Source organism: Lepidochelys kempii, chromosome 8 (genome assembly GCF_965140285.1).
Source record: "Lepidochelys kempii isolate rLepKem1 chromosome 8, rLepKem1.hap1, whole genome shotgun sequence".
NCBI lineage: Eukaryota > Metazoa > Chordata > Testudines > Cheloniidae > Lepidochelys > Lepidochelys kempii.
In genome coordinates, this window is record NC_136387.1 from 53,567,643 (window position 1) to 53,585,037 (window position 17,395).

At 48.5% G+C, this 17,395-nt stretch overlaps 1 protein-coding gene across 1 annotated transcript in view; it reads left to right on the top strand.

The window, feature by feature from the left end:
- Positions 1-17,395, top strand: part of CACNA1E (calcium voltage-gated channel subunit alpha1 E) — a 420,129-nt gene that overhangs the window by 197,184 nt on the left and 205,550 nt on the right. The window contains exons 5-6 of the mRNA XM_073356587.2: positions 16,241-16,347; positions 16,928-17,067. Of these exons, the coding sequence (XP_073212688.1) occupies positions 16,241-16,347; positions 16,928-17,067 (247 nt within the window). The remainder of the gene's footprint in view (positions 1-16,240; positions 16,348-16,927; positions 17,068-17,395) is intronic.

Here is a 17,395-nt window from a genome sequence, read left to right on the forward strand (position 1 = left end):
AGAGGAAAACCAACTTGGATCAGGAAGGTGTGGGGAGGAGAGGTGCCTTCTTTATCAAAATCCAGTTGACTAGGTAATAGGGATAAAAATAACCTGGTGATTCAGGCCTGTATATCTGCTGGGTAAATGTGTAATTATAACCAGCAGCCTCTTCAGTTTTGCTTTTCAGTGTAAACAGGGATGATACATAAGGAGGAAGAAAGAGAAATATGAGACAAGGGCTTTCTTTTCTTGTGGGGGATCCAATCCTCAGTCATACAAAACTGAAAACCAGATTTATTAGTTCAGGTGGAATTGCCCCTTTTTTGCTGTTAGTGTGCAAAATACTGAACAGGAGCTGGTTGTATTTTAGCTGGAGGAGCATTAGAATTGTTTTTCTTAAGTCATTTTAAAAATTCAAATGAAAATTGAATTACATCTGTTAAAAACAAAGCCCCATTTCTGCTCCCTTGACTGCACTTGTTCTGTCAGGGGAGCAGCTGTCAATGCCCAGACCTCCTGTTTTTATTTCATTTGCCTGGCTGCCTGGAGAACTACAATTCAGTTAGTGTGAGATGGGAAGCAGCTTATCAATATCTGCTCAATTCATCTTCTATTAATCAGGTTTGACCACAACTCGACCAACTCCCACCTCTGAAAAAAGAAAGTGGGAGGGAAAAGCAACCAAAAGGTGTGTTATGATTATGGCTCCTTTTCCCAAGGACTGACTCCTGTGCATCTTCATGAATTATGCATTGGCCGTGCAGGCTTTCCGAGGATTACTTGGTGAATGCTGACATGCAAAGCTGTTGGGCTGATCTAGAGGTGCATGAGAGCTACTGCAGAGGGTCCGCTGGAGAAATATCCTGGTATTTTATTTTTTAACCCCCGTGTTGCTACCTAGGGGCTTGATTCTGCAAGGTTCTAAGCACTCTGGCCCTGATCCAGCAAAGCAGTTGAGCATGTGCTTAAACTTTAAGCATGTGAGTTGTCCCATAGGCTTCAGTGAGGCCATTATGGTAGAGGAAAGACAGCTGTAGAAATCTCCTGTTTTGATAGCCATCTTTCTTCTGCCATACTTCTCTGAAAGAGAGACCAAACCGATGGGTATGAATAAGAAGAGAATTTATTCTCTTCTGCCTCATCTTCCACCCTCAGCTTGTCTGGACACCTGTGCGGTAAATAGTGGGCACTTTTTCTGCAGGTATCTTATCCCAAGAGAGAAACAGAATCTCTTTGTGTGTGATCTGCTGGTCCCTGGTTCCAGTCCCCTTTCTTCTTCTCTCCTGGTATCCCTGTTAATTCAATAAACAGCAGGGGGCACAGGGTCCCCTTGATGCTTGTATGTATCCCCTTGTTAATATTTATCCATCCACACTGAGGGGGAGAATGGCCTTCCTTGAGACTTGCTTCTGACTCTCTCTTCTCCAACATCCCTATGCTAATCAAGGCCAGAACTTAATTGTACTTAAGTTCAATTAAGAACTTAAGCAATCGCTTAATTCAAACCCCCTCCCACCAGGAACCCTGTGCCAGTCTGGGACAGAATGGCGGTGAATTTCCACATAGTTGTAATTTACAAGATAGCTGTAATTCAAAGACATCCCAGTTGCATTTCCATTAGTACTGCGTTCCGAACCAGCGACAGAGCTAAGTTTTGGACATAGCAGCCTAGCTGTCCCTCCACGAGACTGGAATTGGAATTAGTCTGTGGATTTTGTTCTGTAGGAGATGCACATGGTTTAATTTTCTGCTCACATCACTGATACACAGACTGAGGACGCATTCCTGTTTGCTGGCTGCATTGGCACTGCCCACTGAAAGCCAACAACGCCAGAAAGGAGCCTCATTGAGACGTATTAGATTGTTCAGATGAAGGACAGTTGTGTTGATTGTGGTTGTCTAAAACCTCAGAAAGTGCTAGTTAACCCTGTTCGACTCAGGAAGCACCTGCCGCTGTGCTGGGTGTAATGACTTAGTGGCAGTGTGTGTATCATAGTCATCCTGCTTAACTGGAGGAATTCACACAATGGCCCAAACGTGCAGGGCTAAACTGGCTTGTTGCTGGCCTCCTGACAACATTTCTTTCTCTCCCTTCACCTTCATTACTTCTTCTCTACTGCGCTCGCTCTGATGTCATCTGCATCAAAAGTTCCAGTGGCAGAGGTTGTCTTGTGACAACCACCTTGCAACAGTACCCATTGAGATCCCAGATAGCGGGGGCCACATTCTCCACTGCCTTGCATCCTGTGAGGTCATTTGCACCCTTTGCCCCCATTATGCAGTCACTTTGCACAGGTGTACAAAGCAGTGGAGAAGATCCCTGAGGATCTTCCTTGCATTACTCTGTCTGGACCCAGTGAGGACTCTAGCAATGCCGTGACAATGACCAGTGAGGACCTGCTGTGCAAGCTTCCTTATGCAGCACCCTATTGAAGCCCAGCTGTTCTCTGTCAGTGCCCAGCCAGGGCCATCGGTAGGTGCTTCCTTCTTACAGCGCCCTGTCAGTGCACAGCAGAGCCCTGTTAGTACCTAGCACGGACCAGCTGTGGGGGGGTGCCTGACTGCAGTTCCCTGTCTCTCGTGCCCAGCCACAATTCCAGCACGCTGGCTTATGCACTGCAGTGCTCTGTTAAAGGTGATCAGGGCCTAGAGAGGAGCCTTTAGAAGAGCCGAAAAAGTTTTGCATGGACTTGTTTGAAACAAAACTGGCTAGTACTGGGGATTTCCTAATGGGAGTAACTTAATCCATTGGTGTATGCCTCGGGATGGTAGCATGACCATGCTACCTGGGAGAAACATTCTGAGCCTTCTGACATCTTTCTGTTGTTCTTTCAGTGCTGCTTTCTTTGCCTTTCATTCATTAGATTTCAAGCCTGCTTTGGGAGTAGGTGTAATGGCAGGTCCATCTTTCTGACAGCTGGAGAGAGAGAGAGAGAGAGGCTGCCTGTCAGATGGTGAATTTAAACAGAAACAGCTGTTGTCATGGTGACACCAAGTTGCATCCCATTGCTATGGTAACCAAAGTTAAAAAACTGATGTTAAGGCAGCAAAATCACATGTGATTCTTCTTTGTTTGAGAGAGAGAGAGAGAGATTTGGTTTCCAGTTAAGGCAAGGCTGGGTGGAGAAAAAAGATTTGTATACATATATGACTGCATATATGACAGGTAAAAACCACATGCATACAACTTATTAATGTATGTATATATGTATAAATTACAATGGCCAAATTCAAACCTTATGTAGGCGGGGGCAGGCAGTAGAGTTGTGCCCACTTACACAGATCTGAATTTGGCCCTTCATGTAGATTTAGAGCGTGAACTTTTAGAAACATATACCATGTTTTTTTAATGCTTCCAGATACTAAGTCTGATTCCCCTGTAACATAAGCTGACCTAAATCAGGAATAACTTCATTAAAGTCAGCTAAATGGCACTGATGTGAAAGAAGGAGAATTAGGTTCAATAGCCCCAATCCTCCGGTATGATGGAGGTCTCTTTGCTGCAAGACATCGGTGTGAAGAGATGAGGAGGAGGGGCTAGGGTGATTGTACACCACATCTGTGCTCCCCTATAGCCGGGGGCTGCTGTCAGCTTCTTTGGCGCTCTCTGCAATTTAGAGCAGCCTCTGCGCTTTTTTAGCTTGCATTGGCAGTAACAGCCCTGTCGAGGGCACAGCTCCAATTGAGGATTGCTGGAGTGCAGCATGCATCAGCCATACCTCTTCTTTTGGCCATGTTCTGACAGGCTCCCTGCAACTGGGGCTCCCTAGCTGCTCAATTTAGGCACCTTCACAGTTCTTGTATGCTACTGGAGACAAATGGACCATATCAGGCACGTAGGCCTGGCCCATTATTTGTATCTGTATCATGGTCAGGGCTTGGGCAGTCATGCCTAGTGGGTAGGACTGGAACTAAAGATCAGAGATGGAGTCGGAAGCCAGGAACGAAAGCAAGGCAAAGGAGCAGGGTCTGTCACAGCAGGCAGGTTAGGATCCGCCTAGTTGCCCAGGCACCTTCCTAGTGTTCCCACCCAGCTTAATAATGTGCCTGGACCAATCAGGGACTCCTGAAGCACTGCCAATCAAGCCCCTTGTGGGTGCCACATCCTGTGGTGCTTGGGCCCACGTGGCTCACAGCCCGTCAATCGTGGTGCCGCCAGAGCTGTCAGGTGGTGGTGTGAATGTGGCAGTCGCTTAGGGACCAGCAGACCCACGTGACAGCCCTGCAGCTCCTCCCCATATGGAGACATGAATCAAATGCACATACCCACACACACACATTATATAAAAATATGCCATATAAGGTATATGCATAGAGTACTTTCAGTGCTATTTGTGTACCCAATGGCAATTGGTGTGTGTGGGTGATAGGTTTAGAGAAGTAATTCAGTCTTCTTTCAAGCATTAAACCAGACTTGAACTGGACAGAGGCATGAATGTCACAAGACTGAGTATGTTCATGAGACCATTATCGAAATTCCAGTGTTCAGAGCATTGAACTAAAGACAGAAACAAACTTCCCTACCCACTGAAGAAAGGTTCTTCACTTTCTTGTGTCCCCTTTCCTTGCCCCAGCAGGGTTAGTGAAGTGGGGGTTTGGAGAAGCTCTGGGCTGAATTTGGGACAATACCACAACTTTATTTTGCGAATAGAATCTTTCATGCAAAATGTACCCCAGAATACTTTGCAGCGTCTAACAGGAAGGGGCAGAGAAGAGAAGTATTGCTTTCAGCTGTGATTTGGAATTAGATGGAGCGCTGGGGAGTCAGAGAGAGGAAGGTTGTTCAAGTGACAGGGGCTGCGGAGGAGAAGGCTCCTTCACAGGGGTCACGTCATGCGGAGGGAGAGAGAGGAGATTGGTGGTGGACAAGCAGAAGGAAGAAGGGATTGGGAGCAAAGAGATGAATGAATGAATGAATATAGAGGCTGAATTCCCTCTCATCTCAGAGGGTAGTGCTTCCTCCAGGGTTTGGATTAGGGTCTATTGATGGGGGAAGTCAGAATCAAATGAAGATAGAGATGGAGAAGAAGCCTCGGAGAAATTGGTTCCTTGAGTGCAGGGCTGGGGGATCATTGGTGAGGCAGTGTAGCAAATCCTGATTTAATAAACATGGGGACTGAATTCCTGCCCCTATCAGCTGGTTTCTCTAAGGCAGACTTTTAAATGGGTCCAGCCTTTATGCAGATGCTAGCATAGCTTCTTTGATGCTGCATGTATCCCAGCCCCCATTCCTCTCAATCCCACCCTTCTACCAGCACATTTCATTTCTGAAGGCAGGGAGGGAGTAGGCAGGAAGGCAGGGAGGGAAGCTAGCATGATCTCACTGCTTTCAGATCACTAAGTCACAGACGCTGCAGGTGAATCTGTGAAGGCTTTCTGCAGCACTCAGCCAGGGTGTGATTTATGTCCTATCCAGCCATTTGGGCATATTGCATCAGCGTGCCGTCAGAATCATAAATCCCCCTTCAGGGCTTGGATCTGGGCGTGCTTTCTGCATGAGTGAATCTGGTTTTAGCTCTTATCCTAGACCTGTTCCTGTGGTGGGTTCTGGTGCAGATGCACACTCTCTTGTAACCAGAGGGAAGCACCCAGTTGCATAGAGGCTGCTCCCCCAAAGCCCATATTCCTTAGCTGGCTGCTCTTCCTAAGAGAAGGGAAAGAGCTCCACATTCCCTTCTGTTGCTCTGCTTAGCTAATCCCCACGTGGTAACTACAAAAAAAGTTCTGCCTCTATCTCTCTGATGTAATTCAGTAGTTGATGGAGGAAGAGGGCTCAGCACGGAGCACCATTGCCACTATTACAGACTTATGGCTCAAGCCAGACCAGGTCAGAACCTAGTGGAGTGGTCCCAGGGCAGGAGATAGCTGGGTGTGAGGGAGAAGTATGGGTTATTGCTGAAGCCTGGGCTAATTTCTGCCTGGCTTGGTGACTAACAACAAGTCAACACTGCTGCCACTGGCCTCTCATCTCCTTCCCCAGCTTGAAATTCACCAGGAAGGAAATTAACAAACGGCAGGTGTGCAGCAGGGCTGGAATTAGCTGAGTTGCTAGGGAAACAAGTCAACTATTCAAGGGAGAGAGCATTGGATAAAGGGGATAAATCAATAAGAAAGCCTATTTTTATCGTTTCCCTAATGATCTTATCCGAGAAGCTAGATGAAGGTAAAATGAGAGAGCTGGCAAGAGACAGGCTCTCATTACTAGGCTCAGAGGGAGGCAAGTGTTACTGTGCATTTTGGGTGACTGTAAGTTTTTTATAATTAGACACCTAACAAGGAAGGAAGTGGGAGAGAGACAGGACATCTTCTGGGGGGTCCCCATCTCTGAGCTGGGAGGATCATCACCTCCTTGGCAGAATGAAAGGCAGACTGATTTTAGTGTTTATTGACTATCCCCTCACCCTTTTGCTAATAGTTTCCAACTCTTACCTCTCTTGGGGTGGGGCAGAGGAATCTGGGGATCTCCAGACCATTTACAGCCCAGTTTTCCAAAGTGCTCTCTGATTTGGGGTGCCTCAGTCTTGGGTCCAAACTGAGAGACCATGGGCCTAATTCTCCGAGGTGCTGAGAGTGGCCAATGATGTCAGCTGGAACTGTGGGTGCTCAGTGCTGCTGGGATGTAGGGTCAAGGTGTCGCATGGTGGGCACCTAAAGCATGAGGCTTTGAAAATGAAAAGCCACTTTTGAAAATGTTGGCCCTAACTCCTCCCCTGATCTGAGTGAAGGAACCTTATCCTCACACTGGCTGGGCCAGCTTAATCAGGGACACTCGCTCAGTGCTAGGTGTTCTGGAGGAAGGGGTAACACAAAGGCAGGAACACCCAACGTTGACCCGTTTGAGGGCTTCATTGGTAACTTGCCCAAGAATCCCACCTCATTTATACAGAATGGGGCCGAGCAAAGCTGCCCTCTTCGATCTGGAGGTATGGGGCCTGTGGAGGCTACAGATCCCTGCTTGCAATGCTCAGTGTCCATCTGAATGCTTGCACTTGGTGTAAGAGCAGCACATGCTTGGGCCTTAAGGGTGGGATTCCCAAAGGAGATGGGTGTTGACCTAATTCTATTCCCTTTGAAGTCAGTAGTGAAACTCCCTTTGACTTCAGTTGGGGAAGAATTAGGCCAACACTTGTGCTTTTTGACCCGCCCCCATCGTCTCTGTGCACCACACCTCTGTGTTAAGGGTCAGGTGGCTACAAGCCGCTTCTCCCCTCGTAGGGCTCGGCTACGCTGGCAACGCTAAGGTGCTGCCGCGGCCGTGCTGTAACATGGCTTGTGTGGTCACGGCGCAGCGCGGGGAGAGAGCTCTCCCAGCCTCTAAAAACCCCACCCCCACGAGGGGCGCGGCTCCCAGCGCTGGGGCACTGTCTACACTGGCGCGTTACAGCGCTGAAACTCGCTGCGCTCAGGGGGGTGTTTTTTCACACCCCTGCGCGAGAAACTTGCAGCGCTGTAAATTGCCAGTGTAGACAAGCCCTGAGTGGAATGTGCTCAGCTTGTGTCTGTGTTCACAGAGATTAGAGGGCGCTGTCCTACCAGACAGTGCCATTGCCTCTGTCCCACTCTGTAATGCCCCAGCCACAGCATTCATGTCTCCCTCTGGTTCCTGCATCTATCAGAGCTACCTGGTTTTTCCATCTGGATTTTTCCATCCTGGGATAATCAAATTTAAAGATTTTAGGAAGGAGAGAGAGGCATTAAACATCTGTCTCAGAAAGGAAGGGAGTGAGAAATAGCAAGCACAACTTGTCAGGGTGAAACAGACCCTGCGGGAGGAGAGAGACTCCAGTGCTGCCAGCCAGCCCCACACTTCTCATCTAGGCAAGTGGATCTAGTGCCTAGGGATTTGTCTTAGATTCATAGATATTAAGGTCAGAAGGGACCATTATGATCATCTAGTCTGACCTCCTGCACAACGCAGGCCACAGAATCTCACCCACTCACTCCTGTGATAAACCTCTCACCTATATCTGAGCTATTGAAGTCCTCAAATCATGGTTTAAAGACTTCAAGGGGCAGAGAATCCTCCAGCAAGTGACCCATGCCCCATGCTACAGAGGAAGGCAAAAAACCTCCAGGGCCTCTGCCAATCTGCCCTGGAGGAAAATTCCTTCCCGACCCCAAATATGGCGATCAGCTGAACCCTGAGCATATGGGCAATATTCACCAGCCAGATACCCAGGAAAGAATTCTCTGTAGTAACTCAGATCCCACCCCATCTAACATCCCATCACAGGTCACTGGGCCTATTTACCATGAATATTTAAAGATCAATTAATTGCCAAAATCATGTTATCCCATCATACCATCTCCTCCATAAACTTATCGAGTTTAATCTTGAAGCCAGATAGGTCTTTTGCCCCCACTGCTTCCCTTGGAAGGCTATTCCAAAACTTCACTCCTCTGATGGTTAGAAACCTTCATCTAATTTCAAGTCTAAACTTCCCAATGACCAGTTTATATCCATTTGTTCTTGTGTCCACATTGGTACTGAGCTTAAATAATTCCTCTCCCTCTCTGGTATTTATCCCTCTGATATATTTATAGTGAGCAATCATATCTCCCCTCCACCTTCTTTTGGTTAGGCTAAACAAGCCTTGAGTCTCCTTTCATAAGACAGGTTTTCTATTCCTCGGATCATCCTAGTAGCCCTTCTCTGTACCTGTTCCAGTTTGAATTCATCCTTCTTAAACATGGGAGACCAGAACTGCACACAGTATGGTGCAAGCGAGGTCTTACCAGTGCCTTGTATAACGGTACTAAAACCTCCTTATCTCTACTGGAAATACCTCGCCTAATGCATCCCAAGACTGCATTAGCTTTTTTCATGGCCATATCACACTGGCAGATCATAGTCATCCTGTGATCAACCAATACTCCAAGGTCCTTCTCCTCCTCCGTTACTTCTAATTGATGCACCCCCAACTTATAACTAAAATTTTTGTTATTAATCCTTAAATGCATAACCTTACACTTCTCACTATTAAATTTCATCCTATTACTCCAGTTTACAAGGTCATCCAGATCTTCCTGTATGATATCCCGGTCTCTCTCTAAATTGACAATACCTCCCAGCTTTGTATCATCCGCAAACTTTATTAGCACACTCCCACTTTTTGTGCCAAGGTCAGTAATAAAAAGATTAAATAAGATTGGTCCCAAAATCGATCCCTGAGGAACTCCACTGGTAACCTCCCTACAGCCTGATAGTTCACCTTGCTTGCTGTAACAGCACTGCTAAAGCACTTGTTTTCTTTGAACCAGTGTTAATTGCTCACAGGTTTTCAGGAAAAGGGAACAAAAGACCCAAAACAGGCCAGTGGCTCAAATATTGTTTCTCATGTAATTGCTGGAAGTTGGCTGGTGTGGCTGGGGAACAAAGCAGTGTGTGGCCTTAACAGGAGCCTTGAAGGGAAATCACAGCTGATATAAAGCCCCCTGGGAAAATTTTTGATACCTGGTTGGTCACCTCATGGCAGTTTCCATCACCCTGTTCTGGCCCCACACTGCGAGGTAAATGTTACGACTGAGCACAGAACATCCCCAGTTTGAGGGGTGGTGGCACCATAGATTTATCTATCGCTTTTCATCTGAGAATGGAGAACCTGCCACACCACTCAGAGTGTCCTGCCTCTGGTAGTGCCCCTGTCTGATGAGACCCACCCTCCCCCAAGGCCCACCACTGTGCAATGCTGCAGGTGGCCAACGCCTTCCTGCCTGACCGCTGGGGTGCCCAGCATATGCTCTGTAGCAGGAGATTTGATTCGCCTCAATCTTATCTTTTCTAATGACAAGCGTAATTAATGCTGCCATAGCTAATATCAGTAACAGGATGTCAATAACAGGATGTGACTTCATGGCAGTGAATTCCACAGGGTGACTATGTGCTACATAAAGGAATATTTCCTTTGATTTGTTTTTAAATTACTGGCCATTAATTTCATTGAGTGACCTGGTCTGTTCCATACCTCATCTGAATCCCCAGCTCCTCTCCATACCAGGCTAAAGAAGTATTAGCTTCTGCAATTACTCGTCTTGGCGAGATCACCGGCGGTATGGATTGAAAGCCTGTCTTTGGTCACCAGATAGGCGATACTCTTGCCCTACTTTCAGGAAGCTGCAGAAATGAAGGGACATGCCCTAAAAATTGCTCAGGTCTTAGACCAAACCCAGAGGGTCAACACTCCCTGCACTTCCAAAGCCCTCAGCCACAGAGTTATGCAAGGCTCAGTCCTAGCTTTGTATCGGCGTGCCAGCAGTACCCAGCCCTATATCTCACCTCTCCCGCAAAGATAGATGTCACAATGTTCTAGCTCTCCCAGTGCCTATCCAAAACCAGCACCTGGATAGAAGAGCAGCTGGCTGAAGCTTAACCTAGGCAAGAATGAGGCGAGGATGGTAGCAAGAGGGAAATGCTTTGAAGAGCCTCCCATTCCTATAGTCTCACCCACGATCTGGGGCATCTGGCCTCAGATTAAATTGGTCTGCCACTTACAAGCCCTTTTGGACTTCTCAGTGCTACAGGATGCCCAGCTAGCTGTGGTGGCAAAGAATGCCCCCTTCCCTGTGTCTGGCCAGAAGATTGTGCCCCATGCTGTGGAACACAGACCTGGCTATGGTGATATGCATGTTCGTGATCTCCAGGCTTGTGTAGGGTAATTTAGTGTGCCTAGGAATGAAGCCACAAGCCCTAAAAAGCTCCAGCCAGTGTAAAGCACAACAGCCCATCTGCTTAGCACCAGAAGTCACTCTGGTGCTCAGCTCTCTACATGGGCTCATTATAGAATGGGAGTCCAGTTCAAGGTCTGTCTGGCCCACTATTCAAAACTGCCCACAGATCTCCTCCTGGATTGCCTCTTCCTCATCACAACCACCCCCAAATCACCAGCTGTTTCAGGGAAGCAATTATACTGTTGACCAGCAGGGGGCGGTTCTGAGTGCAGGAGGCAGAACTACCCAGGAGATGGGCCTAAGCGGTGGAACTCCCTTTTGGAACATCTGCCAAGGGAACGGGCCTCTCCACTTTCAGAGCTAAATGCAGACATCACTTCTGCTTAGCTTTAAGTCACATTCATCCCATCCCTCCCTCTACACTGATCAAACTATTCTCCTACAGGCTGGGGAGAGGAAAGCAGACAGAGAGAGATTGTTACTTCAGACTTTAAATACTTGGGAGAAGTTCAGATTCGATGGTGATGGGGCACTACAAGGACCTGCGCAGAAAGAGAAATGGTGGAAATGAGTAGTTTGATCTCAATGTAATCCCTCGCCAGTGAATGTTTGTTCAGATCCCAGAGCCATCCCCACCCCTGTGACAGTCCATGCTAACTAGAGAACTGGACCAGTCCAGGGAGTGCAGGTTGGCACTGAGGTGGATTGGCAGAGGAGACAGTGCAGGGCACTGCAGATCAGGACTAAGGTACATGACTGAGGGTGTGGGTCCTGGCATAGCAGGAGGGGCGGTGGGGTCAGTGAAGTTCTGTGGCAGAGCCATGCCATGGGATGGCTGCATTGCGCATATGCTTCTATCTAACCAGTGCATGGCAGGGCCAGAGGGTGGGGCAGCTGGAGAGGAGAAGTTGACAGGGGCTCTGGTTTAAACGCACAATCCCTCCCTGTCAGGATTATTTCAGTTCTGCTTTAACTCAAGTGGCCCACACTTGGCAGAAGTCCCTGGCTGCTCCCTTCCTGCCGTGCTGCTCTCCAGCCAGCCAGCTCCAACACAAACACAGAAACCAATTTATGGGACTGCACTTCTGCTTCCCCAGGGCTCCCTATCCTGCCTCCTGGTCAGCAACCCCCTCCTGTGTTTTTCCCAGGGGAGTAGCTCAGCCCCTCTGTGAAAAGTGCTGAGCCTAACTGAACTCAACTGGGCCTAATTAGCTCTCTGAGCTAATGCTGAACCCTAATTGCTAGGCTGCTGCCTGGTGCAGTGGGTCCCCCTGAGCACATCACTGCGTTTCAGGGCACAGCACCGACAGACCTGTCCAGCCAGCCCCTCCATGTTCCCAGTCTGTCACGAGACCTAGGATTCACCCAGTTTCTTTTACAGGGAAGATCAAGCCCAAATTTAAAAGAGGCACCTGTGGAGACCTCCTGCCAGCCATGTAAACAGCCACTGCTATTCACTTTGCCCAGGATCTTTATTCCCATAACACAGCCAGTACAATGAATTGGTGCACTGGATTTACTGCCTCCTCTTGAACTCTGGGAGGAAAATGTCCCCCAGGAGGCAGGAGCATGGCAGTTGATTCACTCACCTGCAGGGTAAAGAGGTGTCTGTTCTCCATCAGTATCTCACTGTTCTTGAAACATGACTCTCTATCCCGAAACAGTGGTGTATCTAAGGTCCCCTCCTCCTGCCTCCCAGCTGCGAGGTAGCAGGGCTAGGAAGCATCGCCCGTCTCCTTGTGTTCATTGATGACAATTGTACTTTTATTACAAAGACATGTTAAAGATCAGTGGCCATTGACAAGGATTTAGTCGTCCTTTAGCTCTGAAGTGTGCTTTGTTTTGGCGCTGCTGGGCAGCAGGGCAGATGGGAGGAGGGAATTCTTTACGTGTCCGCCTTGTTTAACACAGCCGTCTTGAGATCAAAGGATCAGGGGAGCTAGGCTTCATGGTCTTTTCTAAATGTGAAGAACCCTCAATTTATTCCTTCTTCCCCCAATTAGGAGAATGTTAATATCTAGGTGATTTGTAGTAGGGTCAATCTAAATTGAAGGGAGGATATCTAATAATCCTAATAATTAGTTGCCATGTGTATGCTATATCACTTCTCTTTGCCAAGGACCCTAGCTGCTTCATGATAAAACACATAAAGACTCAGGCCCTGCAGTCAGATCGATGCGCCTGGGGCCTTACAGCTGGGTGGGGTCTCTTTGAAATCATTGATCCAGATTTTTCAAAGAGACCGGTGATTTTGGTTGCCTCCATTTCGGGGTGTTCAACTTGAGATGCCTTAAAGGGCCCAAATTGTCACTCACCTCTGAGACTCAGGCTCTGCCAAAGCATCTCGAGTGGACGCCTGTACTTGGAGGCATCGCTTTTTGAAAATCTTGGGCCTCCTTGTGGGTGTCAAGGTGCACCCACACTGGTTGGGATCTAAATGCTGGGTCTTACAGAGTTCTACAGACAGCCCCTTACTCCTGGCTGAAGTCCCATTGATGGTAGATTGTCATCTTCAGAGCAGGGAGTGTCCATTTCCTGTGTTTGTCCCGCACGCTGGGTCCCCTATCCTGACGGGGGACCATCATGTTATAGATATTGGATGATGATACTGATTTTGGGGGTCCATGGGGCTGGGACTCTTTGCAGATCAGCCCCTAAAGGCCAGACCCTGGGAGAGTTGCCAAAGCTCAGGTTCATGAGGCTGAAACACGGTGATTAGCACCCACGTGCCAGTGCAATCGGTGTGTCAGACCACAGGCTTTTGGAAAGAGAGAGGTGCACTGGTGTGCTCTGGAAAGGCCTTCCTCTTTGCTTGTGTTTGGGCTAACCAGGGGGAGGGAGGGAGCTCTGAGATCAGAGCCTAACAGCCATATCTCCTTGGATCACGGAGAGCCGGATGGAACGCACCCCAGGGAGTCAGAAGTGGCATCTAGGACCCAGGCCATTAATGGCCTGAAAAGTCAACCCCCCAACCTTTTAAAGTCGATCCCTGCCCATGCTGCCAGGTGGTGAAGGGCGCACAGCAGCAGGTAATATTAATAACAGTAATAATATTAATATTCGGTCCCTACATAGCGCATTCCAGCCCCAAAGCTCCACCTTGCCTACCCTCCAGCAATAATGGAGAGGCCACATAATGGCAGGAGCTGACAGATCAGCCTTTTCAGTAGCCCACATTAAGTGCATATTGCACAGTCTGACCTCGGCATCACAAAGGGCCTCCTGCATAACAGTTATCAGATCAGCAGGGGAGAATTACAGCCGCAGCTGAGCTGGCAAAAACCTGTGTTGTTGTTGTTATATAATGTGCAGCTTGCAGCAGTGCCTAGAGGCCAGCCAGGTCAGGCTCCATTGTGCTACGCACAGGACAAACAAATAGGCAATGTCATTCTCTGCCCCAAAGAGCTTACAATCTCAAATCCAAGCCATAACACGTGGGCTAGGGGAACCAGGGGGACTGATATGCCAGGGTGTATGCCATCCTCAGCCAGTCAGCAGCAAAGCTGCCAGCTGTTGTCAGAGGGCAAAGTCCTTATGCATTACAGCAGAGGTGAGTTTTGAGGCGGTCAAGGCAGTAACTGTATGGGTTTTGCCTGGGAGCACGAAAGTGCTTGTGGGGGAAGAGGAGAATCAGGCAAGTGGGGCTGACAGTGCTTGCAGAGCGAAGGCGGGAGTCGACCTTGAGATCCTTGTGACCCCAGCTAATGCCAAATCTTCTGAGATCAGCCCCTGCTCTAAAGCTGTGTTCAGGATGAGATTCCCAAGAGCACTCGCCATCAGCCTCACTCTGCTCCCATTAAAATCAACAGGGAAATTCCCATTGGAGCAGAGTTGGGCTAATGCTGAGTGCTTCTGAAAATCCAACCTTTAGGTTCAGAGTATGTTGCCCTTTGAGGGACTCCCCATTGCACCCCTTAGGTCCTGGGGTATGCTGCGCTCTGAGGGACTTCCCATTCTCACCCCCTTGCCCAGGTCCAGTGGTATGCTGCCCTCTGTGGGACTTTCCACTACTGAATGGGTGACTTGTGGAAAGTCTCCTCACATAACCTCTTTGACCCAGCTAAGATAATTTCAGCCTTGCCGTATTTTTTGATTCTTATTCCTTGTTAAGTGCTGACAGCATACTCAGTGCTGGGCTGTGCGATACGCTATATAATCAAGTGAGCCCCTGGCCTGGAGAGCTGTAGTTTAGTCTCCAGCCAATTCCAAGCCATCCAATATCTCATTTCCCCACTGCAAGCACCCAGACGCCTAATAACCTTCTCAAAGGCTGGAGAGGGGCAATGGGGAAATGGGTATTGTTCAGTCCAAACCTCACTCAGAGCTCCTAGAGGTACCATGCAGAAATGACAGAGCAGAGGAAGCTGCATTGATCCCTAAGTAACTGCAGATAGCATCCGAGCTACAAGGCTGACAGGAATTGAACCCATGTTACAAACGGGGTGGCCCAAATGGGTTCCAAACATCCCCAGGCATATCCAACTGACCAGCGGGGCAATGCAGTGCAATATGATGAGCAACACGTTAAAAGCAGCAAGGAAGGACAGATCTCCTCTGTCCATTGGAGGGAGTGTCTCATTTATGACTCTAACAAACTAGACTCAGCCCTGTGTCCTTTCCTGAAACCAGACAGAAATCAGTCAGATGCACGAGTAAGCCCAGTTTTTCTCTGCCTTGGTTCTTATCCAAAAATGGTAGAGTATGGACTGGTCTATAATTCCCAAGCCCAGCTGGGCTGAACTAGGCTTTTACAAACGCAGGTGACTGATGTTAAATTCCATGTTAGGGGCTGTATTTAATGCCAGCACAGGCACTTATTGGCTAGAGAGGTCCCAAGGAAATGACAGGTGGGGGGCTTGCCTGAGGATGGCAGGTAGGACTGAGTAGGGAAGGAGTGGTGTGAGGGTGTGTGAGCCTATGTCGGATCTTTGAAGAGCTTAGCTTTCTCCAGATTCTCAGCAGAGCTTGGTGAGGGAGGGTTGGTTGGGCTGGACCTTTATAGAGAAGATAAAGCCCTTCCCTCCCGGTGAAAGTATGGGGGAGTTTTACATTTATATTTTGCAGCCTGACCTGGTAGGCTTGCTGGGTCACATGGCTTTTCATGTGGGCTCTGAAGGGGGCTTGTGGGCAATTTTAAACCTTTGTACTTATTCATCTTTGTATGTTATTCCGGCTTCCCACCATCCTGCATGGTCCTAGTTCAAAGCTACTATGGGTGCCCAGTCCGTTGTATTGCACACCATAGGCACTGGCTTCCTTCCATCACCAGTGCCAGAATAGTAGTTACCAGGTGGAGGAGGAGCACTGGGCACCACTGGATCCCTGGCGAGAAGCTGATGATGAGCTTGGTACTCTTGGCTGTCTTGTCTCATTTCCAAACAGCTGAATCAGTAGGTCTCATCCTGCCAGCTAGGAGCACAGGAAAATGGAAGCTTATCTGGCTGCTGTGTGGACACCCGCGCGTGCGCGAGGAGAAATGGTGATCGCTTCCTGAGCAGTCACAAGTAGCAACAAAGGGTGAGGAAGGAAGTGGATTAGAGTCTTGTTCCATCTCTGTTATGTCATTTCTGCTCCTTAACTGTCCTCTCCACGCCCTTCGAATACATGATCTTGGCCACCATCATTGCAAACTGCATCGTCCTAGCGCTGGAGCAGCACCTCCCCGAGGATGACAAGACACCCATGTCCCGACGACTAGTAAGTGCCTTTCTCTTGTATCTTCCTTCTCTCCTGGAAGTGGCTGCAGCTTTCTCACAGGCATGGGTGTCAGCTGGTAGCAAGCCCACTGGCAACCACAGTTGCTGAGGTTTAAGTCTCTGATGCCTACAGCTTCTCAGAAAACTGGAGGTGTGATCTCCTTTCTGTCTCTCTGATGGTGGTGATTCCAGAGTGTCTTTGGGGAAGGATGGAATGTGGCTGGAGCTTTCCTCTGGGCTCTTCATGCTTCTGAAAGACTTCTCCAACTCTGGAGGGTGGGCAGGGATACTTGCTATTAATGAGGTCTCAGAAAGGGTTATCAGATAGAAAGTGGGGCAGGGAGGGTGACTGGGGAACAGAGATGAGGCCTGAAGCCTGCAGTTAACTATTCAAGGGTTTTGTGGGGCCTCAGAGTGTGTTGAGAGCAGAGCAGGCAGAGTGAGGTCCAATGTCAAGTAGTGAGCATGGTGGAACAGCCAAACTCCAGCACAATGTTAAATAAAAAGGCATAAGCAGCATTCCCCTCTGGAGGTTTGCTGCAACTCCCTCTCTCACCAATCTCCTTCGTCCCTTCCCACAGGAGAAGACAGAGCCTTACTTCATTGGGATCTTTTGCTTTGAAGCTGGGATTAAAATAGTTGCTCTGGGATTTGTTTTCCACAAGGGCTCATACCTCCGGAACGGCTGGAACGTCATGGACTTCATCGTGGTCCTCAGCGGGTAAGTTCTCCTCGGTGCATGAAGTGGTGTGGCCAAAAGACTGGTGAGGAGGGTGCTGTGCGGTAGGATCCAACAGCAGGTCCCAAATGGTGTAAAATTAGGTGTCTAATGTCAAGATCTTGGGACAATTTCCCTATTGAATCCATTGTCAGGGATTAAAATACATCCCCAAAGGAGAGAAAGTGCACAAATGTTTGCGTTGCAACCTCATTAACCAAATGCTGTGCTCCTTTGGGGCCTGACTTTCACTAGCACTACTTACTAATCCTTATTAAAGGCTGGGAGCTGCTCTTCAGTCTGCTTTAATCCTGGGCCTCGCTCCCCCAGC